Source organism: Battus philenor, unplaced genomic scaffold (genome assembly GCF_028537555.1).
Source record: "Battus philenor isolate CCGP_79_NKW_IND1 unplaced genomic scaffold, ilBatPhil1.0.hap1 SCAF_17, whole genome shotgun sequence".
NCBI lineage: Eukaryota > Metazoa > Arthropoda > Insecta > Lepidoptera > Papilionidae > Battus > Battus philenor.
In genome coordinates, this window is record NW_027181679.1 from 3,441,080 (window position 1) to 3,469,055 (window position 27,976).

At 33.8% G+C, this 27,976-nt stretch overlaps 3 protein-coding genes and 1 non-coding gene across 5 annotated transcripts in view; 1 reads left to right on the forward strand and 3 right to left on the reverse strand.

The window, feature by feature from the left end:
- The first annotated feature begins 2,873 nt into the window (after positions 1 to 2,873).
- TRNAE-UUC (transfer RNA glutamic acid (anticodon UUC)) lies at positions 2,874 to 2,945 on the forward strand. The gene has a single exon. It is a non-coding gene; the product is annotated as a tRNA-Glu (tRNA).
- Positions 2,946 to 8,586: 5,641 nt separating this feature from the next.
- On the reverse strand, positions 8,587 to 15,731 carry LOC137919975 (uncharacterized). Its single transcript, XM_068763208.1, has 5 exons — positions 15,664 to 15,731; positions 11,491 to 11,588; positions 11,269 to 11,375; positions 10,375 to 10,599; positions 8,587 to 9,175 (listed from the first exon to the last, which is right to left on the reverse strand). The coding sequence occupies exons 2-5, from the start codon at positions 11,573 to 11,575 to the stop codon at positions 8,627 to 8,629; spliced, it is 966 nt and encodes a 321-aa protein (XP_068619309.1). The 5' UTR covers positions 11,576 to 11,588; positions 15,664 to 15,731; the 3' UTR covers positions 8,587 to 8,626.
- On the reverse strand, positions 13,126 to 15,147 carry LOC137919967 (uncharacterized). Its single transcript, XM_068763197.1, has one exon. The coding sequence runs from the start codon at positions 15,145 to 15,147 to the stop codon at positions 13,126 to 13,128; it is 2,022 nt and encodes a 673-aa protein (XP_068619298.1).
- Positions 15,732 to 19,337: 3,606 nt separating the features above from the next.
- The window catches only part of LOC137919669 (L-asparaginase 1-like), a 29,977-nt gene continuing 21,338 nt past the window's right edge, over positions 19,338 to 27,976 (reverse strand). The window contains exons 12-14 of one of the 2 annotated variants that reach the window (XM_068762809.1): positions 21,540 to 21,765; positions 20,313 to 20,531; positions 19,338 to 19,414 (exon numbers count right to left, since the gene is read on the reverse strand). In XM_068762809.1, the coding sequence (XP_068618910.1) occupies positions 20,379 to 20,531; positions 21,540 to 21,765 (379 nt within the window). In that variant the 3' untranslated portion in view covers positions 19,338 to 19,414; positions 20,313 to 20,378. Of the gene's footprint in view, positions 19,415 to 20,312; positions 20,532 to 21,539; positions 21,766 to 27,466; positions 27,619 to 27,976 lie in introns of those variants that run through there. The other variant, XM_068762808.1, reaches the window with a different exon arrangement.

Consider the following 27,976-nt stretch of genomic DNA (forward strand, 5'->3'; position numbering starts at 1 on the left):
CAATATTCTTTACACACAAGTTATAGTGAATTAAACTTGTTATACCTGGCGCAAATAGTCAAATAAGGTAGGTCTAACTTCAAGAAAGCGGTCTATCGTTGAATCTAACACGGCTACACAGCGTTCGGGAAACTACAAAACATGTCGTACTTTACCTAAAGGCGAGAGTCTTCGACCAATGTTTGTTAGTAAAAATGACTTACAGGCTGTAACCGTCATAGTTCAGCATATTGGTTAGTGGAAGTGGCAGTGATCACATAAGACGCAAAACAAATGGTCGCTTGGATCTTGAGGTTCGGAAGTGGAGACCACAGATCTGTCGACGTCCACCCACGAGGTGGACAAACGACTTTTTGAAGGTCGCTGAAAGACGATGGAATCCGATCGCTTTAAACCAATCCTATTGGAGGCCTGTGAAGTAGGCCTATCCAACAGTCAACAGTGTTCTTTTAACAATAGAGGCCCAAATCTCGAGGTGTTTTCACAAAATTTGTAGAATCCAAGCGGCGAAGAAAAACATTTTATTTAGAGGTCCTTTTAGTCATTTATAAGGAAACACGTTACAAAAAAACATAGCCATCTAAATGTCGGCGTTAAAAACACTTTTTGAAATTAACAAGTTAAAAAAATATTTAAGAGTTATGTAAGAAGAGAAGAACAGAGAATGTTAACTAACTAAATGAGCAAGTTATTCATGATGTAATTATTCGCTTTGTCATCTGATTTCGATTATTTTCAAATAAATTATAACTCTACAAGTTCTGTGCTCATACGACATCTTACTTCCTACCCTTATATCCTTATGATATATCTACATTCAAACCGTAAATTAGAAATGGAACTTGCCTCTCACGAGCAATATATTATATTCTGATCACAAAGTAAAAATGTTTAATACCCCTCCATAACTTGATGTTTGAAGCTTGTTTACTTTTAAATTTACCTAAAACCAGGAAAAATCAAAACATCAAAAATACGTTTTTTATATAATTTTACTCAGATAAATATAATGCATTGATTGGTTGGGTCTTACGCTGTATGATTTTCAACAGAACTGTTGTCTTATTTGATATTAATATACCAGTAACCAGTGTTCTGGGTGCATTTATTTCTCAAAATACCAATACAAGATTAAAAACAAAAGCGACTACAATTAAGGAAAATATATTATTATATAGGAATGTTCAGGAATTTTGGTCCAGCCATGAAAATTATCCAGATCAAACGTTTGTGCAAACTGTTAAAGATGGAAGTTCTCTTAAATTAATCCATAAGATTAATCGTCGCCTGAGCAATTGTGACGACACAAGCATATTTGTGATTCAGAGCATAACCTAAGCAAGTGTATTGTTCACATTAATCGTATTTCTGCTTAGAAGCTTATATAACAGCTTAGATTTTTTATCTATTTTAAAAAATATATCACCAAATGTGTTGCTATGCACATAACTCTAAACAGAGCATTTCGAACAAAATCCATTTAGTATATATTTATTTACGTATGCAAAAGTAGCAAGGAAGATAGTAAAAACAATAAACAAATGTTTATCTATGTCTTTGTTGAAAGTCAAGGCATTGATGTAGTCTTCTCATAATTGAATTTACATAAATCTATAACCAAGAAAACAATATAATAAAGTTAGATATTAATGTAACTATTTACCAAATAACACTGACTTTACTGTGGTGCGTGGTCGTTAAAAGAATATATTCTTCGCGGTACCCTGACAATCGAATGCAGGTACATGGTTAACTTTCTTTACACCTCTAACCACACCCACATCTGTTATGTTCTTAAATCACCAAGCGTCCTTTATGTATATATATACATACATCTATATGTATATATATATATATATATATATATATATATATATATATATATATATATATATTCATATATTTTATAATCATAATATTAGAAATATCGTAAAAGAGAAACTCATGGCCATTTAAAGGTTTTTACTGTAATGTTACAGAATGATTGTAAGTAAAATTGATTAAATATTTAGTATGTCGTCATCAATTTAAATGAAGTTACTGCGTAAAGGACGAAATGATTAGCAATAGCATCGTGTAGAATCTTTCTTTAAATTATGTTAAAGCTCCTGCTTGCTCACACCGCGTATTTTGTCTGTAGGTAGAGGTTCCCAGACTTTTATTCTTATAGACCTCTTTTAAAAGTTATCTCGTTCTGGTGGACTACCTTTTCTTCTTGGACTATCTCTGCTCCTTTCAGCTACATTTCTACCATATTCGGAAAACTCAACTAAAATGTGAAAAAATAGATATTATTATGAAATTTTGCGTTGCGGCTGAATTCCAAATTTATTGTAATTTTTGGATAAAAAAAATTGTGAATTGACTTTTTACAACAGGCGCTAAGGGTATAAAATATCTTACTCATACTATCTTATCTATGTATAGGTGAAGTCAACATTTTAGTTTTTCAATATAGTAAGCATAAAATTTTAGTGGTCACTCGTTTACGAATTTTAATCATCAATCTTTTTATCACACCAACTTAGGACCCCGTCGAGTCTCCCGAGGACCACAAGGGTCCAACTAGACCACATTGGTAGCAAAGGAATCAGAGGAAGCTGGTGGGACTTAGATGTAAAGTTATAAGCTAATATTCAGCTAATAATCACCTTATACGGGATTCTTAAAGAAACCTGGACATTCAATTTCTTTACATATTCATTAAAAAAAAAACAATATCTAATGAAAGTTATCAGTAACTTCAAGACTACTTGTTAGCGGCAAAATGTAAACAAAACTTCAATAAATTATTAAAATTATAATTTTTTTCTATGAATGTTTTATTTAGTATTTTCTGTCTTTTGTTGTCTAATTTTTACCTGATGTTCAAATCCCGTATGGTCTAGTGACTAGGATACCTGGCTTTCACCCAGGAGGCTCGGGTTCGATTCCCGGTACGGGAAAATCTTCTTTTTCAGTTAAATAGTTATTTTTTCTAAATTTGGATTTTAACCTATTCCATTTTGACATTTTTTTTCGAAAAAATTTATAACTAAAAGTGTTTAAAACAAATTTACATTTATAATAGAAATCTTAGTTTAAAAACTTATCTCCCTGTATTCCTTCCTTCATTGGTAACTATAATAATCGATTGACCAGCAGATAAAACGTTAGAAATGGAGCTGGATAGGTCACATCCTCTGGATAAAGCATTTCCGGTGGCAGACCATAACAGCAGAGGCGGCACAAATAGAGAAGACGTAGACAGAGCTGAAACACGAGTCACTAGATCCTCTGCTCCATTTGGAGGATACATGAACTTAAATGAGATAAATGAATAGCGATGATGGTATATTTTTGTAATATATAATGAAGATTCGAGCATCATTTATCACATTGAAATTAATTTATTTTGTTAAAAAGTATGCGAAAAAAAGTATTTTCTATTTGTGATACGATTGGCCGATATCGAGGCCTATGGCCGAAATATCTATGGTGTCATATATAAGTGTCTATTTCCGCATCTGCAGGCGACATGATACTGGGATCCAACAATATTATGTATTTGTACATATATGTGTATATATATATATGTATATATGTTATATATGATTTATGTTAGTTGGTTTTCCGATAAATATATAAAAAAATACGAATGAGGAATTTGTGCAAAAGTGTATTTAAATAATTATCCTCCTTGCGTCTTATTCTTTCCTACTGAGTCGTTGTTTCAACCCATAGACGCCCACCGCAAGGTACAGGTCTGCCCAAAGATATTTATGGGGGAATATAACCGTTACGCTTGACAGGCGGGTTAGGTATCAAAATGTCGTATTAGGGTACGCAGACGACGCTACTGCCCATCCTCTGGAAACTTATTTGTGAGCAGTGACAAAGCATATAATTGATACTCAAAGTGTGTATATATTATTGTATAGCGGGAATCGAATCCGCACCTACGATCGCTCACACTTCCACACATCTTTTTGTCCAGCCTACCTACTGAGTACCGTGACTCTTTTAATAAAGCTTGTCGAGCACTGTTACGCCATTTGCACCAATCTCCGGTGCTGTGTATTGCTTCGGCTACTATGGTATCAATCGTAGTCTGGACCTGTTCACATCAGCGAATAAGACTGCGATCTCGTGGTCGCCGTCCATCTACATTTCCAGTGATCAAGTTTTTCTAAATTATTTCTGTCTTTTCTAGCTATGTGACCAAAAACTAGCATATGAGTGAAATCGTATACTTTGTATAAAGACGCAAGACTCTGGATAGATATCGCTTCAAACCGCTTCTATTTAAAATTTACGAGGATGCCTTATCCCAGCAGAGAACGTTTTAGGGTTGAAATGATGATAATAAAACGCAAATATAATCGTGCAACACCAAGGGATCGAACCCAGAAAACTTGAACAGACAGCATCCACAATAGTAAATTGCGCATACTAAACAATAGTTGCACCAACAAAGTTGCATAATAAACGTCCATTTGTTATTACAGTACAGTGTTTGAACAAGAAAGGCAGAATTAAAGCACATCGCTCCATGTGAAATTATCACAAATTACCTTCACTGTATAAAATAAAAACATCGGAATTTCACAGACATGTCATTTAAAAATATAAACTTTATAACACGATTTACAATCTACCGGATGTTTCAAATTGTCGGTAAATATGCTATTCATTCAACCGTTTAAAGCTTTTACTTCTATTTCCAATCATCCTGTACAAAGTGATCACTTTAAAATATGTTACATTAATTTATTATTTCTACTGTACTGTACTGCTTCGAAGAAATTAATGCTCCGTGCCCTAAGACTTTTAAGTTTCATGTGACACGAGTTCGGAGCGGAAGGGTCTGTGAACTAAAAACTAAAGCGTTCATGTTTCAGAGTCTACATGTGACACTTTGACGCAAATGAAAGCGGTCGCGAGGCTTACCTGATCATGTCAGTGTTAATGTTATTGTTTTGATTGTGGATTGTAGGGCAGCGTGGACCTAGCGGCAATTAAAACGGTAACTGCAGGACTGTTTGCATGTAAGTTTCAGCTAGTGCGTTGTGAAGTCATATAGAACCTAACAGAACATTTTTTCATTGGAACGTGAGGTAATATTTGCCCACAGACCTGGCGGTTTAAATTAACTGTCAATCAATAACGCATTGAAATATCATTTTTTTTAAATATAGAAACATAAAGTTGAATATTGGATAAAGCTATATGTAGCTGCATTTTTAAATTAGAGGAACAGTATAGGTATAAAAAAAGAATGAATTTGTGAGTACAATTCGACTGAGATATTGTTGCCGTAATAAGGGAGAGAACGCTATTTTTCTCTAGGCACACGATGCAAGCTATGCGTAGGTCAATATGACCGCGTGCAGCAGTAACCGTGTTAAGTAAATCCAACACTGTCCTCCCCCCAGAGGCGGGGCATCTTGAACGTCTGGAAGATTTTCCCCCCAAAACCAAAAAAAAAAGGATACTGATCGTACCACGGATCGCCCACACTGTTCGCGAAAACGAGGTCGGCAGCCGACGCCGTTTACGTGCGGTACGGTGTTTTGGTTTAATACATCGCACGCATTTTTTCGTGCGGTGAGCGGACGTCAGTGGAGTGGCTATTGCTGTAGAAATATTTGCGCTTGAAAAGTTGAAAGTGTCTGAAACGTGTGGTGTGCAATGACTGATTTTCTGAAGGAGGTGCCGGGGGAGTGGCGTGTACAGTTATTATAAGTTTATTATTTCTATTCGAATACGAAAAAAAGCTGTTTTTATCTCCAAATCTTAATGCTCCCAGCAGCTGTCTGTTTTGTGTGCTATGTGGTCAATTACTTGAGTTACAGAATACGAATTATAAAACTTATTTTTGTAAATAATGTCATGAAATCAGTGCGCAGGGCACATCGCTCGTGCAACTGATGGCCGTTGAGGCCGACTAGATGGACCGACGACATAGTTAAGATCTCGGGAAGTCGCTGGGTGCAGGCAGAACACGCCTAGTGCTCTTTGGGGGAGGTGTAGCAGTAGGCATCTTTCAGCTGATATGATGATAATTATGATGAATAGACATACTTTATTTAAATATATGTCAATTCTATTTAATTCAAAAGTCAACAAGCTCTTGCATCTTCATGTTTAAATGTTCTAATTGTTATTTCCACACAATACACGGAAACTTAGCGCCAACGCTCCCCGATTGCATTGCTCATGGACCGCCATTACGCTGGCAGAGTGGCGCCAAACACATAAATGTCGTGGAGCGAATGACATTGCGTTTTATTAGCTGTATTTATTCCACATGTTTATAATGTTCTACTTATTTTTTTTAGTTTGCACGATGGTAAAGTTTGTTGCCAGCAATGAAAAAATAAATGAAAATTCAAGATCACCGAGACATTTAACTTTCAACTCGGTAACCGATGATATTGAAGTAAGCATTCCCAAAAGTTTAAGTAATACTAATATAATATACGTAAAAACGGATTTAGTTAAAAATATCTCTTTTTCTTTGCAGATTAGTTTAGATTTCACCGTACCATTTTTGAAAATTCCGTTGAAAGAAACTTTAAATTTTCCACAAAATCTTCACATGGTAAGTACAAACACCTTATTACTCTTTAGTTTTAAAAATGACTCGCCAGTGTTTGCACAAATGTATACATTGTAATATCAATTGTTGTAACTAGAGCTATTATCTCCCCGATATAAATATTTAATTCCTTCCAACGATAAAAACACATGTTCTTGATTAAAGTAACTATAGAGGACATTTTCCGAAAATAAATGTTTTCCGAAGTGGTAGAAAAAATCATCAGGTAATATCAACCGACAAAGTTGAGGTTCGTCTCTCAGGCGCCCTTGGGTCGGAATGCTAATCGAGTATTATCGACTTATAACAGCCCAAGCCAAGGTTCCTTGAGCTTGGTCACACAAAACCTTGGCGACCTCCCAAACCAGGAAAACTGCAGTACATAGCGGCACGAGCATAATCTCCCCAGGATGCTCTCGAGATTCACTACTTTAACAAAAGATTTAGGCTATTCACCTTTTCAACCCCGCTGCCTCGAACACGCTGAATCTCCAAGTGTCACTTAAGTAGAAGTCAAAAAAAGAAAATATTTACAACAATTTTACTTACTTAAATATACTGACATAGACAAAAAATCAGTTTAAAAACAAATTATTATTTTGCTAATGTAAAGCACCAGAAACTTGTAAAGCATTTTTTTCTTTACGTAGATTTCACGGATTAATTACACCATGAATTATTTTTAGTAATACTTGAAAACGTAGAGTGAAATAATTTTTACCTTATTATTTGGTTACCTATAGGTACATTTCGTTGTGATGGAATTTTCTTGATTCCTTCTTATTCCAGAAGCAATATTTTAGAACTGACAAGTATATCAGGGATATTTTTATTTGGATTTTGGATCTGATCTTTGTCTCCGCCGTCAAACCATTATTCGGCCGTGGAAAATGAATATCACATTCATATGATCATCCATTTAGAAGATAAAAAGAAAGAATTTTACCATTGACTTATCTTAAAATTAATGTAACCCCTACTTAGCTACGTATTGTACGTCATAAGAGAAATGTCAGAAGAGCTCAAACTTTTTTGCTATCGTGCTTTCTTGAACTAATTTTTAGGATACAACGAGACAATTTTGTGAAGCTAAATAAAAAAAACTAGACAAACAAGGTTATACAGAGGTTTTACTGTTTTTGTGTAAGAAAATATTTACATTCAAAGTAATAATAATGTTGTGTTCTCACAGGGCTTACCAAAAATAAACATCGACCCAAAATCATTGGCGCTTGGAGGTGCAATGGTGGTTGTAACGAGTGTGCTTGCCTCCATCTTCAGCAAAGGTTTCCCTGTACACCAGGATTTTCGTCATAGCAGAAGTAAGTAAAATAATCAACCAATACTCATTTTGCAGAACATAAGTGGCAAAAATTATGTAAAAACAAAGTGACGATTTACTTTCAAAATTGATTATGTTTCTACTATGCTATTTTTACGTATCTAATTGTGAAAATGTTCACAATAAAATATACTTACGTTTAATGTGGACTCTTCTACGAAGATATAACTGCTTACCGAAACCCTTATTATTTTGCCTTATTATATATGCGTATTTAAACTATCTGAATTATTTATTCAGCAAATACGAGAAAAGTTCTGGAAATCGATAATAACACTAAAGTGTTCAAGTAATCATGCTACAGCTTGGATACCAAATTTAAACTGTAGTTAAAAGTACATTGTAAAGGATTGTTGTGATAATAAAAGTTTGAAAATAAATTGCTTTAAGTCTAAAAGTGATCACAAAATCATTCATTTGAATGATGAGAGAGAATGGTTCAAATCATTATACTTGAAACCTTTAAGTCGAAGGACATCATTACAGAAAAGCACAGTTTGATACTAGTTTCTATCAAATTTGACTCTTCTTTTGATGTGCATAGGTGAGTGTTATAATTGATTCAAAGTAAAATAAAATGACTAATCTTAGACACGTTTATTAAATTTGATAATACTTAAACTATTATTAAACAACCGTTAACGATAACAATAATTATGTTTGTATAATAAAATAAAGTATAAAAATATTTCACGGGATATATATTAACCAGAACACGGGGGACAACTTTTCCTCGATTTCTTTTGACCGCAAGCCTTTTTTGGCTTTATAGACGTGCCGGATTTCTTGTTAGTCTTCGCTGCAGACACGATCCCCGCGTCTTCAGGCACGTACTGCGTTTCCACATGCACAAGCATCTCACGTTTCCGTGGCGCCAGGTCGAAACAACCGAATGGTGGAGTATATTCGATATCCCACGTTGCATTACTCGACAACGAACTTAGAGACTCCTCTTTACAAATGCAATCAGGCTCCTTGAAAGCCGGGCAGCTGTCTATGACCTTGTCTATCGCACTCAAATCGTTGCAATAAACGTCCATGTATGCACATTTGCAAATGTCTTCCACCGCCTCAGCCAACGCCTTTCGTATATCGGCATCTCTCTGCTTTTTGAGCTTCACCATTCTTCGAGCTTCCACCTTTGCTTGTTCCTCGGGACTTCTTTTCTTGATTATCTTGAAGATCATGGGGTCGCAGTCGACGTAAGGGTCTTCGTTATGTGCGATTTCAGTGAGATCTTTCAATGGATTTACCTTTATGAAATAAGTAATTTATTACAATTATGAAATTTACGTTACATTTATGTACACAACAAACATCTATATAAATGAAAATCATTTTGCATTCTATCTGAAAAAGTGAAATTTGCTTTAAATTTCTACTGTACGTACGGTACATCTAACGAAGTTAGTTTAATGCCTTGCATTTTGTCAAGAAAAACTACTTGTAACGAAATTTTGGAAAGAACGGTCAGTCTTACATAAAACACGGTTGGCGTTGTAAAATAACTAATAAAACATTCCATGTGTACTCATGTACGTACATAATACATTTATTTATTTATTTTTTGTAGGACTTGTATTAACTAAAGCCCCCTCGATGTTCCTCAATCATCGCTATATGACGGAATCCCCACGATGTTCCTCAATCATCGCTATATGACGGAATCCCCACGGGAATGTTCTCATATATGCAACCCCACAAGTGGCGGTCACCCACACAGCTTCATTTCAGAGAACAAAGTTACCCTCTTCTTCTTCCAAATAAAGGCACGCCGGAACCTAGCGGACCTTAATTCTCCGCCTATCTTAACGCAACAATGGACTCATCCGAGTCGGGAGATTGTGAATTGTGGCATGATCAACTATGTGGGTCATAAAAAGTAAATCAAAAGAGTCCTACTTGTTAGAAACTAATATCAAATTAACCTTCTCTGCAATGATGTCCTTAAATTTTTAAAAGTTCTAAGCGCGCGATGAAAAAGAAAATCCCACAACAAACTCAGACTGTTTTTGTAATTATTTTTACAAATTTTCTTGACACAATAATTGGATATCTAAAAGATTCAGGCGTTACTTTGCGAAAGTCTATCCTAAGTAAGAAAAGGACTAATATATAACTACTTCCGCTATGTAGCAGCAGTCGTGCAATAAATAGCATCGCCCGCCAGCCCGCTGATAAATGCTTTACAAATACAATAGTTGGAGCAACCCATTCCTAACCTTGTTATCACATAAAAAATCCTATACATTGTAATACGATTTTTTTCCAGTAAATTGCTCGGAAGCGTTCAATAAAACTATACAAAAACAAAAATTTACTAATTAAAACTTAAAATTAAAGTCGGGAAGCCGCTGTAGACCGCTTCCAACAGATCTTATTTGAAATCTAAGAGAGAACTTTATGATCAGTAGACATCTTTCGTCTTATGATGATGGAAAATGTAGCATACCTGTATAGTGAAAATATCTCCTTTCCTCTGCACTTTCAACGCTGGCTTAGGCTCCAGAGGTTCATCGGGCTCGGAGTCACCTCCACCCATGTTAGCGCCCGGTCGTTGACCTTTTTTTTTCTTCTTTTTGCTCTTGTCCTTGTCCTGACCGCCTCGAGGGCATTTGAAGGTCATCATTTTGGACACACTCTTACCAATCACGCCGGGCTGCCAACCACGTCGAGGCTAAAATAACACACCATATTCAATACACAGTGGTTAAAAACTTGATTTTTATATCTCATCACAAAATTCTATCTATCTACATATATTCTCGAAATAATCTAGCACATACTGAAAAGGTTCTATAAAGCATAGGTCAATAGTTCATAAATCTCTAATTACTACTAAAAAAAATAGTCGTTCGATTTAAATAAATTGAAGTAAAACCTTTTATTTTAACATTAACGGGAGGTCAGTGACTAGACAAGATTCTTCAAAATAGGTTTACATAATCGGATAATCGTAACCTATCAAGCTGAGGTTAGATCTGCACGGTGTTTTTGAATGGAAATACCGAGGACAACGTAAGACTCATTTATTTATATGTTTATTTACCCTTTTCACATTTTGTGTAATGTCGGATGTAACGCCTTTAGGACTTTTCTACCAACCATCCCAAAGCTTACTTTTACTACCAGACAAACCAAGTCTACCTATAAAACTTAACAAGACCGTCAACGTCTCAATACGGGGAAATAAATAACGTAAAAAAACCATTAAAAGGTTCCTGAGGGTTCTTCGCAATCGTCTTTTGTGCTTTGATATAAAAAACCCATTCAATGTATAAACCCCTATGAGTAAACAACAACAAAAATTCCAATCAAATATAACTTCAATAATAAATAATAGCACCTTCCAACCCGGTATATCTGGAGCGTTCCACAGCCAACCCATACCGGCTGGGACAGGAAGACCCGGCTTTTGAAATGGATTGCATGTCTTATGACCAATCACGATACCTATAGCACAAAGAAGTATTATTAGAAACTTTGTACTTTGTACTTATGTAACTATAAACATTTATCATTATCTATACACTTACAACCTTCTATTGCTACTGTGTCTCTAACATACCTGGATATTCATCTCCAAACGAATAATTGTATTTCGACGAATTTTTCTTTTTCTTCTTCTTATCATTTTCTTCGTCGTCCCCCATCTTGTCGGGTAATCTTAAAACAATTCATTAAATAATAAAGAAAATATCTTATTTATTGAAATAATGCTTTAAAATGTCCATTATTCTGAAGATGAGTAAGGTAACAACTTGTGGGTTACATTTGTAAGAGTCCCTATAGGTATTACTTGAACAACTATTTCTGCCCCTACCTAAGTAAACAAGTGTAAGGTCCGATATGTCCGCCCAAAAACGTACTTTAAAAGCTATAAATAATGATATATGTCGTATCTGTCTACCTAAAGTGCCTATATTATAATTATGAAAATGAAAGTTTTGCACATTATAATGATCAGGACTCAATATCTTTTGAATGCGTATCTGTTTTAAGTTCTAAATAAAAATATCTGCCGTGATGTATGAACTTTCACTCCTATTTGATATCATAAAAGCTTATATTTATATTTTTACTTCCTTACTCAAGGCTTATATAATAGTTCTACTAAAACTGCTGTACCGCGTCTTAGGTATGCGCAAGGCGAGGAGGGTTGGAGAATCGGTCACTCCGTTCTATTAGACCCTAGAGCCCACCTTTACCTAAGGCGCAATACAGCAGCTTAACTAGCACTATAACTCTTACATACATGCAAGGAGTCCTATCATATCTATCATATATATAAGTTTTTTGTCCTATCATATATATAAGTTTTTTAATACTCGTTGCCCCTGCTTTGTTTGTAGCCGGGCCGTTACAATGCGGATATGAATAATTTCCGAATTTTTTACTTTTATTACTCTCTCAACATTCTTTCCTCACAAATTCTATCTCTCTTTTGCCCACATCCTATACAAGTCTTTCATTCTTCACATCGGTTTGTTAAAATCAAGTAAAGCAAGTACAAAAACTGATGCCTCACAGGATCAAATTGATATAGCTGTCCAAAAATGAACGTTATCGTTAATAAAAAGAGTTATCGCATGTCATTCCCATCATCATATTCACATCAACGGATAGACAACCACAAGGCAAGCCGCAAGGCAGAGCACGCCTCCAAAGATTGCCACGATGGTCGGTAATGCACGGTCCGCTTCCAGTCCCTTCTCGCGACCTTTGGTATGTTGTCCGACTACCCTGTGGGAGATCCCTACTACCGCCATCACTCCCACGGCGTCCAAGCCTAGAAATCTAAATAGCAATGCGAATGGGATCTGTCGAGTAATGGAAATCAGCCAGCGTTTGACTGTTATGAACATCACTCACAACTATACAAATCTATTAAAATATTTATTACTAGATGAGAATTAAAATTATGGTAATTATATGAATATCACTAAACGGGCAGCTTTACCATATATATTTTTTCACAATGCTTAGATTCAAATGTAATAGTAGAGAGTAAATAATTTTACATGAATAGACATTATAATATACATCCATTTGAACGAAGAAAATAAAATTTAAATCCAGTTAAATAATTGTTTATTTCAATGTAATATGTCAACAGATGTAGTAATAATTATTTAGTTAATAATATATTAATATAGTTATTGTTTCAGGATTACGAAATAAAATGTCAACGAATTATTCAACACTATTTCTTATCTTCCTTGTATTTTTCTTGGACAGACAATTTGTGCGATCCGCAACAGTCCCTACCCATCAACGCCATCAAGTGTTGCTCTTTGTCGCAACAGCGTTTTTCAGTGTCGACGTCAAACTTATTTATGCATCTGTAGTCATGGTCTTTCTCGTATTTCATATACTCGTATAGTGCTTTCCTTATTCTTTCGTATTCTTTTGAACAGCAAACTTTGCCTGCGTCGCTGTAACTCGGTGGCTGAGCAGGCATTATACCAGTCTTATACATTTTGGCAAATCCATCAGGTACGCTACATGGTCTGCCCAAAACAGGACAAGGTCCAAGTGTTATCGGAGGTAAACCGTAAGGTAAAGGTTCAGCTTCATCTTCATCTTCCTCTTTCGTAGCTTCTTCCTCATTTATTTGTGTAACAGGACACGTGCTCTTATGCTTATATAAAGGACAAAACGGTTTATGCGCTTTCCTTGATGCAGCTTCAGTCATTTCAGTAATACATTCACAATCAAAAGTCCTGCATAGTGGAGTTGGCTTCGGCGGTTTACACGTGCAATCTTTTTCATCTCGTACAACGACACAATTGTAAACGTTTATATAGCGCTTAGAGTCGTCAATGTCAACATCTTTTTCTGTTTGACTTTGATTATTCGAATACGTACTATGTGACGATTCCTGCCTACTTCTTAAACACTTAACATTTTCCGATTGACATAAAGTAGCAGTCTGAGAACAAGAGCACCCACTTCTGGTCGAATCGTACTGGTAATAAGATCCCAAAACTGAATTCTGAATGATAAAGTCGTTTCTCAATTTCGCCGCATGCTTACGCTCTTGAAATTTAACAGTACTAAATAAATAATTGATTTGTGTTTTACTTTCTCTCGGTGTTGCACCAGTGCCATGTAACTGTTGCTTTTTATCTTCACACGTTTCCCCGGCTTCGGTTATACCACAACAACCGGGGCATACTGCTTTTTCAGCTTCCTCTTGTTTCACTGGACATGTATCCCTGTGCCACCGATCATCTTTGCAAACACAAGAACCGCATATCTTTTTAGTTACGTCACCTTTTTTATCACCTACTTGACCCGCATCTCGTTTGTAAGTATCCAGGTTTCTTATATACATTTTCACTTTATGAGCTAAGGGACAGTTTGCGTTACCACAAGGACCTTTAATGTCACCCATTCGGATTTTGTCTATAGGATATTGTTTTTGATTTTCATCAACAGTAGGATGTTCGCATACATTATCAGCATTTGATTTATTTGCACCGCAACTGGACTGTTCTGTACATATTTCTATTTTTGTTGTTGCGTTGTTTATAACATCAGGATCTTCAAGCGTGGTCGTTTCGTATAAGCTACCAACCATACAGAAGTTAGGATTACCTTCTTCGATCCTTTTACATTCAAACATGCTAGGGGCTTTATTTGTTCTGAAGACAAACGTTTCTGGATTATTTAGTGGCTGTTGAAACTCTGTAATTATACTATTGCCGAGAGCACTGATTCTCAATATAAAAGAAATTTCCCCCACTTGCTTGCAATTACAGTCAGCCATCAATGGTGTGTTTTCTTTAATAGATAGCGGTTCGTGAAGCTTGCAGATATCAGCGGTGTCCTTGAGCATATGGAAGAATTCCGTTTGCCAATACATAACTCCATGGCCAACAAATATGTCTACTTCTGTATCATCGTCATTCCATGCCTCTATTTCTAATGGACATGTACTGAGTACCACAAGCAGTGTGTCAGGGTATGATGGGAAAAGATAGGATTTACCGACTCTAATTGTTCTTGACCATTTCCTTCGTCCCTGTTCATCTACTTCGATAACATCATCTTTTGCTCCTTCGTTAACGGCTAGTTGACCTTCTTTTATGATGAATTCAACTTTAGGTCCGAATTTGACTTTAATGATCATTTTTTTGTTTGTTGAACTACTTTCATCATCATCGGATACGAATATGGTTATTTTATCAATCATAATCTCTAGCATGTATAGTTGCTCCATCACCTGTCAAATTCAACAGATGTGTATCAGATTGTGACCCTCTTGTTACACTTTGTAAGCAATCTTGACAAGCTGAGAGGTTACAAATTTTAATCACCAACATTTTTTGTATCAATTCATATATTTACTTTAGTCCTAATAATACTTTTCACGTAGTATTAAGGAAATTTTCAACCAAAAAGAGTATCAGACGTCTACGCGATGTTATTATTACAATATCTCTAAACAAACAAAAGTATGTTTGTCTGTAAACATAATATTTTGATTTTAAACACGGATTAAGAAAATCAATCACGTAAAATATGCGATGTTTTCCGGCAATCCAAAAGACAATTTATTTGACACAAAAAATCAGTTAATTTATTTGGTGTTTCGTTGTTGTACATTGTAATGTAATAATGTGTAATGTAGTTTATTACTTACTTGTTTAGAAAAAGTGCAAGTATAAAGAGTTAACATAAATATTATAAAAAGTCAAAAATATGTACCAGAAATGTTATTTATAAAAATACTTACGAATGTAAACACTATATAGTATCGACTGGTTGAAATGGTTAAAAGTAAATGTAATCACTGAAATTTTATTTTGTAACCCCTAAAAAATTTTAAGCCATGTTATTGATGTAACTGACAATTTTGTAATAGATTTATAATTTAAATTTAGAATTCCATAGCCGATTATTTAATGTTTTCTTTTTCGTACGTCTTCATAATACAGATAAATTAAACACAAGAAAAAATTTTGAAAAATTTTTGATCTGCTTTGAAAAATATTTGCAAAAAAGTTAAAAATTTTTTTAGCGTTTGTTATATAACTGGCAAAAATAAAACTTCGTGCCTTAAATTCTTGAAACAATTTGATTAAAAATTTATAATATGTACATGTAAAACTGCAATATTGCGAACTTCGTATTGTAAAGTTCTAGATCTGTTAAAGTCCTATAGAAAACTATTTATTATAAACAAGATGTATTATAGTTTCCTTATTCATTGATTAAATGTCTAAATTGTTTATACTTACGTTTATACATGTTTATACTTACATAAAATAGTTAAAGCAACAATTTTCTTGTTCAATAAAACCACAGATAAAATTTAAGTACCTTCCTTAGCTACCAAACATTTGATCTTAATGAAGAGATTGTATATATTTAAACGTATATATATAATATACACAAGGGACATATTACAAAAGGTAATTTTAATATGCTTTTTTTATTGACATCAAATGTTTGATAGGAACAGATATTTTTATTACAGGTATTTTGTGATTTTATTAATCAAAAAGTGTTATTTTAACAATTTTCCTCGCATTTTTTTCTAAAAAAAAATATGAATAAAATGCCAAATTAGTCGAACAGCTTTCGAGTTTTGCTTTTAGCAACATATTAACGCAAACTAACTTTTATTTTTATAAATTACTTGAACATCCTTATATAAAAAAAGCTATATGTACTAAATTAATATTCGAAAAAAAAACTTTTCGATAAATTTAAATTTTTTTTTAAATGATTAGATCTGAATGGCTACCATTTTGATTTTTGCTCTCTTCTATACGAGTGTGGAAATTTTCATATACTCGTCGTTGATGTTTTCTTTCAGTTGATGAAGCGTATTTTGTTTATGGGTTTAGATACGACTTAAATAACCTCTAAAAAAGAAGTCTGCTGGGAATAGATCTTAGCTTCTCGATGGCCATGGCAAATCAGCTTTTCCGGAAACGTCCCCGTGGCTTCATCTTACTGAAGTCATATGTTACGATTGTTGTCTAAAATTCCAGAAGCATCAGTACCAAGAGCTTGTGCGTTGTTTGCTTGAGATGTCAGATTTAACTATAAATGAATTCTTAGCCCACCTTTTATAAATAAACATAAAACATATTCTATATTATAATTTATGATAGCCCAGAATAATTCTTTATTTTTTAAGATGATGATAATTACTTGGAAGAATCCATTATGGACACAGTGAACATGTTGTTGTCAAGAAGCCATAGCTGCCCTTCGCGGGTAGCTTGTTGGGCCGGTCGCAATTACAACAAGCATAGTATTGCTCGCTGGAAGCAGATAACCAGGTATACGATCAATTTTAATTAGTGGCCGATTTATACAGGTGTTCCATAAATCAACGACAAGCCAAAATCAAAGGATAAAGTAAGTGGATGTTAAAGTAAAGCCCGTTTCTATGCAATAATTGAGAATGGCGCATCTAAATAGGGAAGCATTGATTCTACACCAATAAATTAAAAACAATATCAATAAAATTATATATTAACAAATTAAAGTAAGTTACGACTGAATAGTAGTTTCAAACAGCGACCGGGAGAGTCTTGTTATTATCCAGTGTGTACGTTCAAAAAGTAAATTATTGTCGTCGTTTTAACTCATAGATGCCCACTGGAGACACCATAATCTTCACGCTTGGCTAGTTGGATGACGATCGCAGTGTGGTATGATAATACGCAGAGGACGCTACTGACAATCTAAAAACTAGTTTGTGAGCAGCTTTAGAATTATTTAAGACTATCCCTTGAATCGAACCCGCGACTTATTTACTACTTTATTTACTTAATTCAACCATGAGACACTACTGGTTATATTTTTATACATACTAGACTTGACTATATATTAGGAGGACCGGAAAGTAATGTCGCTCTCTTAGTTTAAATCACACGAATATATTTTTAACAAGTTTTTATTTCTAATCAACAATTTATTCATCTTCATTATTAATAACCTTTTGTCATATTGTATACAACGTCTTTCAAGTACGTAATGAGCTACCAAAAGACAATGTATTTCGACATGCGCAGAGACATATGTGGAAGTAAAAAAAGGACCAATATATAGCTACTTCCGTTATGCAGCAGCAGTCGTGCAATGAAGTGCACCGCCCACTAGCCCGCTGATAAATGCGCATGTGGCAAACAATGCGAATTACACAACTACCACCATTAAAACACTCAACATGTGTTTCCCCCTCCACAGGATGCCCTGACAGAAGTAATGTTACACCGATTAGTGCCAAACACCGAGTGCACTCGATTGCTATATATTGGTCCTTTCCTTACTTAGGATGGACTTAAGTAACGCCTGAATCCATTAGACACATATATGGAAGTAAAAAAAAATCTTTTTTACAGGAACAAACTACTGGCAACAATATTTAACACTACGGAAGTCGAATACGCATTCAGAGTCGGAAGGAAAGGTGGAGAATGTGAATCGTTCAGACCTTGTCCCCTGAGCGAAGAGCAAATGACAAACCTGTACAACTTCTCTTTACATAATTCACCAAGTGTTACCAATAACTGATTTTATTTCATCATTGATTATATATATTTAAATACTTTGGATTGAAAGTAACAAAAATAAACTTTCTTCATGTTGGAGAGATGGTTATACTAAAAATAATGCAACAGGATGATGTCAATATTGTCATTTAAGCCGTAGCACGTCTACAACTGGTCGTAGACCTTACCTACCAGGACCAGGTGGGAGCGGCCTGTATCCTGCATCTTTGACCACATCCTAAAAGCCAAGAAAGCAGCCTGTGTCCTTATGGGTGGATGTCCAATACTACGCATGTCGGTTCGTGGTCTCGGCTCCATAGCTTTGTGGCTCCAGCGACTATCTGTTCTACGCACTATATGACCTGACCACTGTTCAACATTCCAATCCGCGTTAAATCGAATACCTTGAATATATTAGTAATTTTACTACCTTAATGCTTTTTAACACCTACATACATATTATTCCTCGTAGAAAATACCTAAAGGGCTACCATTTCCATAGCGGTAGGAACGAGTCTAATACCGGACTTCTCCTGGATATATCCCCATGGTATTCTTTTCATCTGGTCAGCCTATAGACGCCCACTACATGAAGTCCTATTCCAATGATCGTCAGGATGACCAATCTTGCACTGCCTGCATTTAATGACTTACTATAGCCTTGACTATGCCTCGCGCCGCATCCACAGGCACCAGGTTCGCATACTTAGTTTTAACGGCACCGGCCTTGTGGCTCTGTTACTTTAAAACTTGGCGCTAAACTCATTATAATGCGAGCAAAGTTAACTCAATGCTTTCTGATGATTTTAGGAGGACCGGGAAGTAATGCTGCTTAATGAAGTTAAATTCATACGACTACATTTTTAACAAGTTTTTATTTCTAATCAACAATATATTAACCTTCGTTATCAACAACCTTTTTCGATCTAGCATGTATATTTTCAATTCCGGAGCGGTACAAATCAATCGGTTTTTCTATAAAATATGTACAAAATGTAATGACATTACTTTGTAAATTACATTAATTTTGTAAATGACATTACTTCCCGGTCCCCCTAACATATACACGTCACAAGTGAGTTGTCGCTTAACCCTTAATAGCCTGATTTACGAAAGTGATTTTTTTTTTATATTACTGTGTTTGCTTGATGAAGTGAAAAATAGATTATTTTTAAATTTCGTTGGAAAGAATATATACAACAGTAAAATTCGCCAACCTATAAAAAAACTAATAGTAATGTGAACATTCGGTTGAAAAGATTGGTATCACAATTGAAACTCTAGGCTATTGAGGGTTAAACTGCCGTAGCGTCAGGATCTCTAGATCAGGGATGACTAACACGCGGCCCTTTTAAAATGTTTATGCGGCTTGTCAAGGATTCCGAAAATTCATTTTATTTATAGTTTATCCCATAAATATATTATTATAAACTTAATAATAAAATGGTAGTACCTTGCTAAACTAAACCTAAACAATTTGTTTGTGACGAGTTACTCACACAGTGACTTCAAACGTGCACTACAAAATGTGATTTTTTTGTATTGAAATTGCATATGAAAACTACATTTAATTTTACTTTTTTTTCATTTATTATATAGTTTTGAAAATTATTAATAAGTTACTTTATATGCAGCCCGCCAATTTTAAAATTTGCATCGGCATGTTGATTAAAAAGATTGCTCACCCCTGCTTTAAACATTCTTACGCTGTTAGCCTAATTAAACTGTTGTATTCGAAGTGTGTTGAAACCAAGAAAATTAAATAATTTTAATGACGACACACACTGAAAAACTTAAAAAATACTACTTGTGCTATTTCCTTCGACATATACGTGTATAATACTTACGCTTTACAAGAAAAGCATTCATCTACACAGATTGGTGCAAATAAAATACTACACATAAACTTTATTTTATAAATAAAATGATTCAAATTGATTCATTCGATTTTGTTCCAACAATCTACAATGTTATTGAGTTGTAACATCTCCGCATACTGGAGCGCCGTGTGTCCGAGTAAGTCCACTTGATCGATATTGACTTCATGGGCTAGCAAATAGCTCACCGCAGTCTCTTGATTACATAGAACAGCCTGGAACACATGCAAAATAAAAACCATGATTTACTTAGTTACACTAACATATTGTGTAAATAATGTATAATAAAAAATCTATAGTAAAGACATTCCTTCCATTCAATATGACCTCTGTAATGTCATAATATTGTTATGATGCTGGAATGTTTTCGTAGATGATTTAATAAATGACTACTATATGTGTAAAAGCTTTAAAATGATGAATATATTATATTTTATTCATTGCAGATGTATGTTATTTACTTGTGAATGTATGTTTGTATATATGAATGTTTTGTACACGATAACTACCCATTATTTATACTTCTACCTTTTCTATGCCATGGTTGACAGTAACAGATTGCTTCGCGTGATAAGACCGCCCATTGTACTCTTTTGTTTATTATTATGAAACTATTTAAATGTATCCTAGCGTGTACAATAAAGCATATTAAATGAAAATAAATAAATGTATAGCTCATTTGATTTGAAAAACCTAATGGTACATCCTGTCCAATGGTCAAAAGTTTTAAAAATAATAAAAACCTAATGATAATGCAGTTAGAAACAGTGTTTACAAAATTCAAATTACTTCGTATTATAATAAAATATTGTTAACAATTTGTCCCCGCAGATTTTATACTGCCAGAATTTATTGACCTCTCGTGTCAAGAATAGAAAATACACATTAATGTAACATATTTTGGAGTGATTACATAAATAGTTTATATATATATATATATATATATATTATAGGTAGGCTTGGTAGGCTGTTGCCTACCTGGACACAGTATTGAGAAATATTCTATGGAGTGTAAAAAAAATATTCATTGGAAATATGATTTTAATCTATCACTCCGTATATTCTAGAAAATTGCAACAATCTTCTAGAATAAACGGGGATTGCATGTAGCATCTAGTATAGCAGGTGCAGGTGCTTAGTCCTAAACCACTTGAAAGCGAACATTGATCTCGGGCTCCTCCTATTGTCTTAGTATGGCAAACAATGAAGAAATATTTACCAACCTGATGCAATGGTGTCTGTCTAAGTTCATCGCAAAGGTCCAGATCAGCACCAGCTCGTTTAAGAGATTCCAACTTCCTTATATCTCCGCTCCTGGCCGAACTTGACATGAGAGCGCTCACGATTTTGTTGTCCGCAGACGTGAGGTGTGCGCCACATTGAACCAATAGATTGATTGCCGCGTAATCGTCTTGCTTCACCGCCGTCAGTAGCGGGGATTCCCCAGACCTAGTTTATTTGCCATAATATTTCATTAAACATTTTTTTTAAATATAACATTTGTTAAGTGCCCTAACTCCTGTGTTAGGTGTAAATTATGTTGCTGTGTTACAGAAATCCGGACTCTAACCCGTAGTAAGAATGTATGTACCAGTAATAACACGTAATTAACACAATGAAAGAACAATTCTTATAATATATTTATGATCGCAACGACACATACGGAGAGCCATTTCTCCTCTCCCTTATGCTAGGCTCTCTCCTCGACTCTTAGGTTAGCTAAGCGTACGGATAATCAATTGACTTTCGGTGACTTTCGGAATAAATAACAAGTTTCAGAGTCAATTGACTGTTCGTACGAGTCGCTCCGCCCACACATGAATATATATATATATATATATATATATATATATATATATATATATATATATATATATATATATATATATATATATATATATATATATATATATATATATGTGGGCTATGTATTATTATGTCTATGTTATACATATAATATTTAAAGACTCAAATTAATTAGGTAACATGCCAATATTTACGTATAGACGAAAGTATACCCGTATTATTGACACGATGCGAAGGAATGAATATTAAAAATATGTTGATTGTTATACAGGATCTCCTCGAATTTTGATGTTTTAATTATTCAATTAATTACATGTCGATTTAATTTACAACAGTTGCATAAAAGATGAACAAATTAAGTTATTCGATGAACCCAAAATTAATTAAAACTATGTTAGACACGATGTTATTTAACCATTCATAAATTAATTAAACCCTAGACCTGTAATGTATGGTAATGTTTTTAGTTTTAAATCCCAATGTCTGTATTAAATTAATCAACTATTTATCTTACCTAATATTTTTACTCGTAAAGAGCCTTCATTAACGACGCCGGGGCGGCCATTTTTTATATTAGAAACAGACAGTGTCCTGGACTTTCGCTTGATAATAAATTATACATGTTTACGTTTTTGTCATACAAAACTGTAAACATATACACCAATACCTCGCTTTGCGTCGTTTCGTTTTGCGTTTTTTTCGAAGTTGCGTTGCTGCTTAATTTGTACTAATTTTCACTGTGCTTCGTTAGATTTTCGAGGTTGCGTTGTTTTGGGTTCGAGTCTTTAATCATTTTTTTTTTAAATTTTCTTTTTTTTTTTCTAAAAGATGGCAACACTTGTTTCCTATTGTGCCATGCCATCAAAAAAATCAACTCAATTTGAATATAGTTTTATTTTCACTTTGTTTTGCTAATTTTAAGAGTTCAATTTTAATTAAGTAATATTGTAATGTAATGTAGTGTGTTGTGCTTTTTTTTAAAGAGAATTATGAATTTATATAAATTTTTACGTGATGTTTCTGGTAACAAAAAGGTTAAATATTATTCCAATTTATTTATTGCCAGAATTATATAATTTTTGTTTTTTTTTTTTTAATGTTTACTTTGTTCAATTTTCTTTTTAAAAAGTATTTTCGGGACCCTAAAACCTATCTTCGATCTTTACATGGTTTGCTATAGAAAATCTTAATTCACTTTGCGGCGTTTCAATTTGCGTCGTGTTTTTTAGAACGTAATCACGACGCAAAGTTAGGTATTGGTGTATCTCTTTACCCTGATACTTGAAATTGTTTTATTTATTTACATACAGCTTAAACATTTATATTACATTTACAATGATTGTATATCCATATAAACTAGCATTTATATACAACGTCATATAGGTCGATCACAAGACAGCCACTGCAAGGCAAAGGTCACGACGATAACCAATCTTGCGCTGCCCGGACCCAGCGACTCCTCTCGAACTTAATCATGTCTTCAGCCTTTCACTAGGTGAACCGCTATGGTCTGCCAACCCAAGCCACGTCTACCGGCACGTGGTCGCCACTCGAGAATCTTTCGACTCCAATGATCATCGATTTCTCGAGTCTGAGTTGAATTAATCTTTAAAATTTAATGAAAATAAACTAAGGTTCACAATTATAATTAAAATAAAACAAGATCACTTAAAATATTTAAGGTTACAATATCTGTTACAACTTCAAAACCTTTTTTATGGCTAATGAGCTTAAAAGCTGTATTAAAATACTGCTTTAATTTTTACAGTGGCAATGCCGTTTTCAGAATGAAACTCCGTAATGTTTACACTCCTCTGTATTTGCATGTATTTGTTCACTGTTGTGCCGTATTGATATTTAGTTTCTACGGTTTTCAAAGAACAAGAGGCAGATACAGCTTAAATTCACCTTGATTTTGGTAGCCAAATTCGAAGCCTCAATAAAAACTCAATAAAAACCGAAAAATATTAGGGTGACCAGAAAGAAAGGTCAACTTTGTCGATATTTTTTACAGAAAAACCGATTGATTTTTACCGTATACTACAAATAGCTGTTGATAACGAAAGTGAATATATTGTCGATTAGAAATTAAAACTTGTTCAAAATGTAGTCGTGTGAATTTAACTTAAGAAAGTGACATTACTCTCCGGTCCCCCTAATGCATAAAAATGTTCACTGAACATACATAAAGCATATAAAAAATTAATTTCAGAAGTAGGACATGGTAAACCGCGGGCTATGTTTATAGGTTAGAACACGTGTCACCTACCAACGTGTTTATAAACTTACACGGCTATAGTGAAATGATTATACGAAACAAACACAACTTGAAAACATATAAAGTATATTTATGATATACTGGACAGTACAAAGGTTTAAATATTTTATAATTTCTTATCCAATATTAAAGGTAAAGAATACGAATTATAAAGACACAAAAAAGATGACAAATGTATTGTATGATGACATGATAACATTAGCTAGTTGTATGATTATATGTAGCAACCCCCTTATAACGCGGTATTATTACACGATTTTCAAATCCATCATATAACACGTGTACATGGGGATTTCCGGGAATTTTTTACTCAGCACTCCAAAAAAGGCGGGGATCCCCCAGCAGTCTGTACATTGTATCAATGTCAATGTTGTTCTTATAAAATATATCCGATTTAATCCTTTTTAAATGGAAAAAGTTAAACCAATGTTTTCCTACAACGCTGAACTAATCTACCATGTTATGAGGGAATTACTGTTCCACCTGGTTATACATCATTATTATTTTAAATATTGTATTAATACAAAAATAAAGTAGTATAAATTATTTTTTGCTTACAATTCTAGGCGCTTTGAATGTCTCTTATTAACTATTTTGGTGTTTTTAAAAAAAATTATAAATTAAAGTTTATATTCATGAGGTTTTCAATTTTGTAATTGGCTTTACTTAACACGTCAATCAAATAAGTAAAACTAGAGAAAGTTTCTATATTTCTGCTTTAATTAAAAATAAGTGGCGAATTAGAATTCTTATGGAGGTTTATAATTCTCTCGAAAGCTTTTTCGAATACAGTACCCGGCGATAAATATTGCACATCGAACTTTAGAAAGAGACACTCGGCTAGTTTCGGATTCGTAGAAAGTTATCTCTGTCGCACGAAATACGACTGACAAAACGTCACATAGGTAGTGTGGGACAGAGATAGTGCTCTGTGAAGCCGAAATTAGCCAGTTGTCTCTTTCCAAAGGTCGATGTGCAATATTTATCGCTGGGTACTGTAATAGACATATATTGATAAAACTACTTCTGTCTTTATATCTGTATCCACCAAATTACCAACAAATATTACGAAATCATGCGAGTTGGAAGTTGTCACAACTTGTTGACCAGGACTCTGATATATAAATCAATTTTAGCAGCCATTAGACCGAAGTAACATTTTGACAATATAGATTTAATTTTCCTAACATTAATGCAAATAATAACAATATTTGTAAATATATGTTAATTACAATACTAATAACAATCGTCATTATTTCAGCTGTAGGAGATAGAACTTCTTGGATTTCCAATAACCTCCGAAGTTTACAATAGGTCTTTCATCCTTTTGACTGGACTTCTTACTTGTCCAAAAAAGTAACTTAACCTATATTAATACTTTTGATAAAAAGTCTATTCGACCCGTCCACAATTCGCCGGTCAAACATCTTCTGATATTATATCTAGACTTTGGCATAGTTTATGATTTGAGTTATGTACGCCAAGACCAGCTGACGTTTTACCAAAGACAGAATATTATCAACAACTTATATGTCGGCTATATGTCAAATGTCGTAAAAATGTGTATAAACGCGCAAAAGGGATAACAGATCGCCCATAGCGTTTCAAGCGGAACTTCCATCTTCTCCACCGTTGAACAAGTACATCACTTGCACTTTCAATTCTTCCCCAGAAATAAAAAAAAATAGTTTCTTATAAATTAAAACAAGAAACGACACTTTTAAACACTACTGAAATTTCTTTTCTTAACTTTAAAACATAAATCAGGCCTTTTTTCGACACTTTTTTGAGTGACTCGGTAATTACCATTCTTCACCATTGTACTTGAGATAAAAATAGAAATAAATTGTTTTTTCTAAAGTAAAATTAAATTAAATAATTTTGACTAATTTTTTTAGGTAAAAGTTACCAATATAAATTTTTCATATTTTCGAAATCTCATTGGGTTATATTGCGTGCCACCACAAAAAGAGCCCTGATATAACTTATATATCTAATTGACATCACAGGCATTGTCATATTTGTAAACTCCACATCAAAGGCTATATGTCTACTCTTCATAAGTTTATTATATTATACTTAACGAAATTAGTAGAAATATTACATTTTGTTTTGTGATCAAATTATATTATACAAGATATATCAACAGCGCGAGCGCAACCCCAGCAGAAATCAGGCTAACGCAACTGCAGCGGCAGTTGCACTTACGCAACTGCAGCAGAAGTTGCGCTAACGCAACCGCAGCAGAAGATGCGATAATGCCTCCGCAGCAGAAGTCGTGCTAATGCTTGGTGCATTAAACAACAATTTTGTTGTTCGCACACATATGCAATAATCTTTCAAGTTCCTTGTTTTCTGATTTTTATCATTATTTTCAAGTGCAACTAAGTTAGTTAATAATTGATATCAAGTTTGACTTTGAACCTTTTTAAATTATAACAGTTAAATACCTAAACCTACGAAGTATAGATTTAAAATTTTAAACAATAAATAAAGTTATAAAATTATTAATAAGATTCAGACAATACGTAATAAATCTTACAATAACACAGTCAAACATCACAGTTATATCACATACGGTTTTTTTTTTTAATACAAAAGAAACTGAAACGTCAGAACCAGAGATGGATATTGTCGCATATTACCTATTAGTTGAAATGCTGGCCTATTTTGTTTTAAAAAAAATTGATATAAAATCAGAAGCGAGATGGATGTATGACTATTTGTGCTTGTGTGAGTGAGAGGTCTTATGATATATAGTTCCACATACTTTCGCGCAGTTTCTTTCATTTAACCCAGGACCAATTTTTTGAAATTGACCAACAGCATCGAGTCTATATAAATACACGTCACGGTGAATGCTCAAAAGTTTTTTTTATATATTTTTTACGTTGAAATACTCTGCTATGGAACCACAGAAACCTACGTGGACTTTCTTCGTATCATTTTTACAACACTTTTGACCATAGCTTCCCTTTTAATAACTTCAGAAAGTGCAAAAAATGTGCCCAATGATCACTGCAATATAGGTCCAGAATTCTGCATTTTTCGCGCAAGTGCAAAAAGTGTAGCAAAGCGGTTCCGGTAAATAGTCATTAAAACCGTCTCAATCTCAAATCATAAAAATAAAAATAACTTTAGGTAAATATGCATTACAAAGCTGTTCATGATAGAACTAATTTATTAGGTCCTCTAGAAGATCCAAGCTCGAAGACATCCTGTATGTATAAAAAACATTTTAAACTTTAAAATTATATTAATTTTTAATTAATATGTGGAGAAATTTATTAATGTTTATATTTCAATAGTGATATATAAATATAAAAGTAAATTATTTTTTATAGTAATCATAAAATATTTTAAGTTAATAAAAAATACATAAATCAATAAAGCTTCCACTTAAAGAATTTATACAGTGCAATACAGGATATTGGTGAATAAAAAAAAACAGTTAACAAAGGCAATGTTATTTAAATACATGTAAGATATGCAACTAAGTTGTTTCTCCAAAAATAATTAAAAGTTTACACAAACACTTCAAACAAGTTCAGAAAGGACATATTACTAAAATGGACA